We start from the raw sequence: 4,923 nt of genomic DNA, 5'->3' as shown, positions 1-4,923 counted from the left end.
TTTTCATCTTTCAATTTTAATGTTGTAGACAAATTTAATTAATTTTTAAAACCATTTTAATATTTTCTTTTAAATTTCTAAGTTTAAACACACACTGTCCCGCTCACACTACTGCTTTTCTTCCTTCAAAGCTCTAAGCTATGCTCTTGGAGCTCAGAAAGGAGAAAAACCAGGTCAAATTTTCTATCTTTATGAACATTCATCTGATTCCATAAGATACCCTTTTTCAGTTTCCTTTTCCTTTTCATTTTTTTCCTGTTGAATTTCAATTTTTAATGGTTTATAAGCCACCAGACGGATCTGAGGATTTCTTGTTTCACTTCAGTTTTTGAAAAAGTTTAAGACTTTGAGAGAAATGATTGTTTAAGAAAATGTGGCTTCAAAGATATTAACTTTCTTAGATGAAATCTATTTTCAAACTACTTTCATTTGTAAACAATTTTTAGACAGGAAAAGGTGTTTCCTTTTATTGTTAGTTTCTGGTTGTTTTAAACTGTTAGTTGAAATCTAAGGTTCCCTACACGCATTGCTTGAATTACTAGGTGGTGTGTTGTATGTTTTGGTCAAGTTATAGAATTTTCATGTTCAAATCTGATGGATCAAATGGCAAGTAATGGAGAGTCATTATCTTGGATGAATTGCCAACATGTATTACTTCGAAGCATCGAAAGTTAATTTTTCTGTGGCATCATCAACTTCTACTATGCTGTTAATATGTTTGATTATCTGCTTGTGAGATCTGTTATCTCATATCTGACTTTTCCATTTTTACTCAGTCTGAAGTTTTAATGGATATTGTTGCTTGATCTGCTTATTTGATGTCTACTTACCATGATTTTGACCACTGAAGCAGGCCTTACGTTTCTAGCTTCATTTTAGTGCTATGCCTTGTAATTTTCCAAGACTTGCAAAGATGATGAAGGAAAATGTAGTTTCTGCTAATGCTGGAGAGTTTAATGGTCGACTCACGCGTGCTCGAGCAGCTGCGTTGTGTGTTTCTCGAGAGTTACCTCCTCTAAAGGCACCTACTCAACCAGATCAGGGACGCGTTTTGCGAGCAAATTTAAAACGAACATCCTTAGACGAAAACAACACCAGTGCAGCTGATAAGGCAGGTCATCCATCTAAGAAGAGAGCAGCGCTTCAGGATGTCACGAATGTTTGCTGCAACAATTCATATAGGAAGTACTTTAATGCACCCAAAATCCAGGTTATATAAGGATTTACATTTTAAAGTATTATGGTATGATTATTAAAGTTGATGAAAAATGTATTTGACTGCTCAAATGTTTTAGTTTCACATGTTGCTATATAAGCACAATAAGACCTATTACTTATTTATGATTTTGACACTTCCAGTCTAAGGGCAGTAAGCAGGCTAGAAAGGCACAGGCCAATGCATCCAAAGTGGCCCCAGATGTAGCACCTCAAGTCCAGCAGACCGAATCTGAGTTACATGAAGAAGGCATTCAAGAGACTGAAATAATAGATCCCAAGTTAGAACAAGTTAGAAGCTCGGTTAATGTTAGAGAAGATGGCGTACATTACGACCGGCTTGCAAATCAAAATTCTACAATACCTTTACAACCACAAAGTCCTCTAACAAATGGTTAGCAAGCAATGTGTTTTTTTTTCCTGACGGCATAGCAAAATTTACAATTCATAGCTTGCTTTCTTGTGTTGGTTATAGTTCTAACCTGGAGATATATAGGTTAACATATGCTTGAATTTCTTGTTTCAAAATGGTTACAGTAGAGAAGGTTAGCTTTTCCGGGACCTCGACAACATCTAGTGATCCAGACTTTAAGGACATTGATTCGGATAAGGACCCTCAATTGTGCAGCCTCTATGCACCAGAAATCTATAACAACTTGCGTGTTGCTGAGGTATGTACTATGGATGCCATCTTATATATGTTCATTTCATGTTCCTAGCATCCATTATTATTCTTTCTACATTGACTAAGGAGCTAATGAACTTCATTTCCTAAACTTGCAAAATCGGTAACATGAGTAACTGCCTCTGGAACATGTCTTGAAGTTCTTGGCTACCCTGTAACTTAATGTTCTGAATTCTAATGCATTGTGAGTGCGCTTAAATTTCCTTCCCATAACATTAGAGTAACAGGTGGAACTTTCATGTCTTTCTACTGTCTTCTTCTTGGCCAAATCTTCTAACTTCTGCATTTGATTCAATCTCTTTATTTCTTCAGCTTGTTCGCAGACCATATCCTTGTTTTATGGAGTCGATACAGCAAGATATCACTGAAAGCATGAGGGCAATTTTGGTTGATTGGCTTGTGGAGGTTAGTCTAGTTCTGCTATTTAAGTATCGCATAAAACGAACGATCAGGAAGTTCAAGTTTTTTTATTTTTGAACTATCAACTACAAACAAGCATTCCCAATGTTATTTCTCACCAGAAAAAACTCCTGGTGATTGTATACACGTTTTTATATCTTGCAGCACCAGTGTTTATGATGTGATTATGAGAAATGATTTGCTAGTTGACATATTGGTTTCAGGTATCCGAAGAATATAAGTTGGTCCCCGACACACTGTATCTTACAGTGTATCTAATCGATCGGTTTCTCTCCCGAGACTACATCGAAAGAAAGAGACTTCAACTTCTTGGGATCACCTGCATGCTGATAGCCTCGTAAGTCTGTTCATCAGCAGCAGAGTTTGTTGCATGATTTCTTTCATTCGAAAATTCGAACTTCTAGTCTGCATTTAGCACAGCAAATACAACAGGTGCTGCAATTAGAAAATGAAGATGAACGGCAATGAATCTAAATGACCTTCATTTGCATTCATCGCAATGATTACAATGGTGCATTCATCGAGAAATAACCTCTGCATTTTGCTTTCCTATATGTATCTAACATTAGTTTCTCTTTATACAACGGAAGCAAGTACGAAGAAATATGTGCACCTCGTGTGGAAGAGTTTTGCTTCATCACAGACAACACTTACGTTAGAGAGGAGGTATATCATCGTTATCGCATTAACAGACATCGAATTTTTGGCATAGGCTGTTGCTACTTCCCTTGTCCACTTAGTTTTTCTTATGTTTCTTACTTGAAAAATTGGCAGGTGCTAAAAATGGAGAGTCGAGTATTGAAGTATTTTGGTTTTCAACTATTTGCACCTACTGCAAAAACTTTTCTCAGGTATTTTAGCCCGATACGAGATATCCGATGCATGCGTATGAAATTCCGACAGTCTTTGAATACTCCATTGTTATCCTAATTCCCTTCCTTTCATAAAATTCTGATTTTAGGAGATTTGTGAGAGCTGCACACGCTTCTTACACGGTAACATACTTAGTTTCGAACTAGCCTTAATTCATGCAGTACTGATAGCATATGACTGACTGTTCTACACCTAATTGCCAATTGCAGACCCCTAGTTTAGAACTGGAAAACCTGGCAAATTATCTAGCAGAACTGACACTAATCGACTACGGTTTCTTAAATTTCGCCCCTTCGATGGTGGCTGCATCAGCTGTATTTCTTGCTAGATGGACATTGGATCAATCATGCCATCCATGGGTCTGCATTACTTCTTCATTGGTCCTTGATTTAGTTCTATGACCTTGATCGACAAATTCGACCTTAACTTCATTATCCGTTTTGGCAGAATCCGACTCTCGAACACTACACCGCGTACAACGCATCCGATCTCAAAACCACGGTTTTCGCATTGCAAGATCTACAGTTGAACACCAACGGTTGTCCTCTAACTGCTATCCGTGTGAAATATACACAACAAAAGGTAACAGTTCAAATATTTTAAGCTCGATTTCGCATTTCCAGCACCTCTGTATGAACTTCTAATACTATTGATTCAAACGTTTCCTATATGATCTGTAATGACATCGTTTTCGATCCAGTTCAAATCGGTGGCGACGTTAACTTCTCCGAAACTGCTCGAAACACTATTCCGAAACGGAAAAAGGCTACTTCCCAATGACTCCAACGAGCTGTAATGTTCATATTCCTACATCTTCATTCATGTTCAGTACTAATGCTTAGTATTCCTCGAGAACTTGTCCATAACGAACTCTCAGGTTTTGGTTTCTTCCAAAACTGTATCTTTGTAAGGTTAACACCAAATTTGTAATAGAAGAGATGATGTTTCTTTGTAATTTCTTACAATGATAAGCTGCCACAATTATGGGTGTGCAAAACTACCAGACCGGTTGACCTGACCTGATCTGCCGACCCGGACCTTAAAAAAGGGGATAATTTTCTAAAAAAATTACCCGGCCCGACATTTCCTGGGTCTGGCCCAGATCACAAAATCTAGTTATTTTATTTTATATATATATATATATATATAATATAATGAATTATCTATATTATGGATTATTAGATTTTGTATTTCAAACTTTTAAATTTTATGTTCGAATATTAGAATATGTAATTCGAAGTTTCGAACATTTAAATTTGTGTATATTTTTTAAATTAATAATTTAAAAATGAAAAATAAAAAAATCGGGTACCCATAACATCTAGGTCGGGACACGGGCCAAAAAATCACCGACCCAGAAATTTCGGGTACCCGGATTTACACACTTCTAACCACAATGTTCTTTGTACTCTTATATTTTAAAATATATTGCAAAATTAAAATTAAAATCGAATTATAATAACATATTTTACGAAGTATACAATCAAAGATACATGAATGAAACCAACGAAGATTGCGTGCAATGATAAGATACATAACATTTTGAAAAGCAAACTTATATTTGAATATTATAAAGAGAAACAATTACGGATATTAAAAATACATTGTGAAACGAATATTTTTTTTGAATTAATCATTGGTATCCGATCTATTGATCGATTAATTCAGATCGGATGGTGAAACGATATTTTAGTCACCATTAATAGCTTCCCTTGATGAAGTTATAATAG

At 35.9% G+C, this 4,923-nt stretch overlaps 1 protein-coding gene across 1 annotated transcript; it reads left to right on the top strand.

The window, feature by feature from the left end:
- The first annotated feature begins 856 nt into the window (after positions 1-856).
- Positions 857-4,126, top strand: LOC120159392 (cyclin-A2-4-like). Its single transcript, XM_039169985.1, has 11 exons — positions 857-1,210; positions 1,360-1,609; positions 1,753-1,886; positions 2,213-2,305; positions 2,524-2,657; positions 2,911-2,986; positions 3,095-3,171; positions 3,282-3,315; positions 3,403-3,552; positions 3,641-3,775; positions 3,894-4,126. The coding sequence occupies exons 1-11, from the start codon at positions 884-886 to the stop codon at positions 3,987-3,989; spliced, it is 1,506 nt and encodes a 501-aa protein (XP_039025916.1). The 5' UTR covers positions 857-883; the 3' UTR covers positions 3,990-4,126.
- Positions 4,127-4,923: the final 797 nt, after the last annotated feature.

The sequence above is a fragment of the Hibiscus syriacus genome, unplaced genomic scaffold (assembly GCF_006381635.1).
Source record: "Hibiscus syriacus cultivar Baekdansim isolate YM2019G1 unplaced genomic scaffold, ASM638163v2 tig00111366_pilon, whole genome shotgun sequence".
In the NCBI taxonomy this organism is placed as follows: Eukaryota; Viridiplantae; Streptophyta; class Magnoliopsida; order Malvales; family Malvaceae; genus Hibiscus; species Hibiscus syriacus.
The sequence above is the reverse complement of the archived record's forward strand: the minus strand, read 5'-3'. Positions and strand labels throughout refer to the sequence as shown.

Coding starts and splice junctions, on each gene's coding strand:
- LOC120159392 (XM_039169985.1), top strand. CDS start 884: ATGCCTTGTAATTTTCCAAGACTTGCAAAGATGATGAAGGAAAATGTA. Junction 2,987..3,094: donor ACACTTACGTTAGAGAGGAG/GTATATCATCGT, acceptor AAAAATTGGCAG/GTGCTAAAAATGGAGAGTCG. Junction 3,553..3,640: donor ATCAATCATGCCATCCATGG/GTCTGCATTACT, acceptor CCGTTTTGGCAG/AATCCGACTCTCGAACACTA.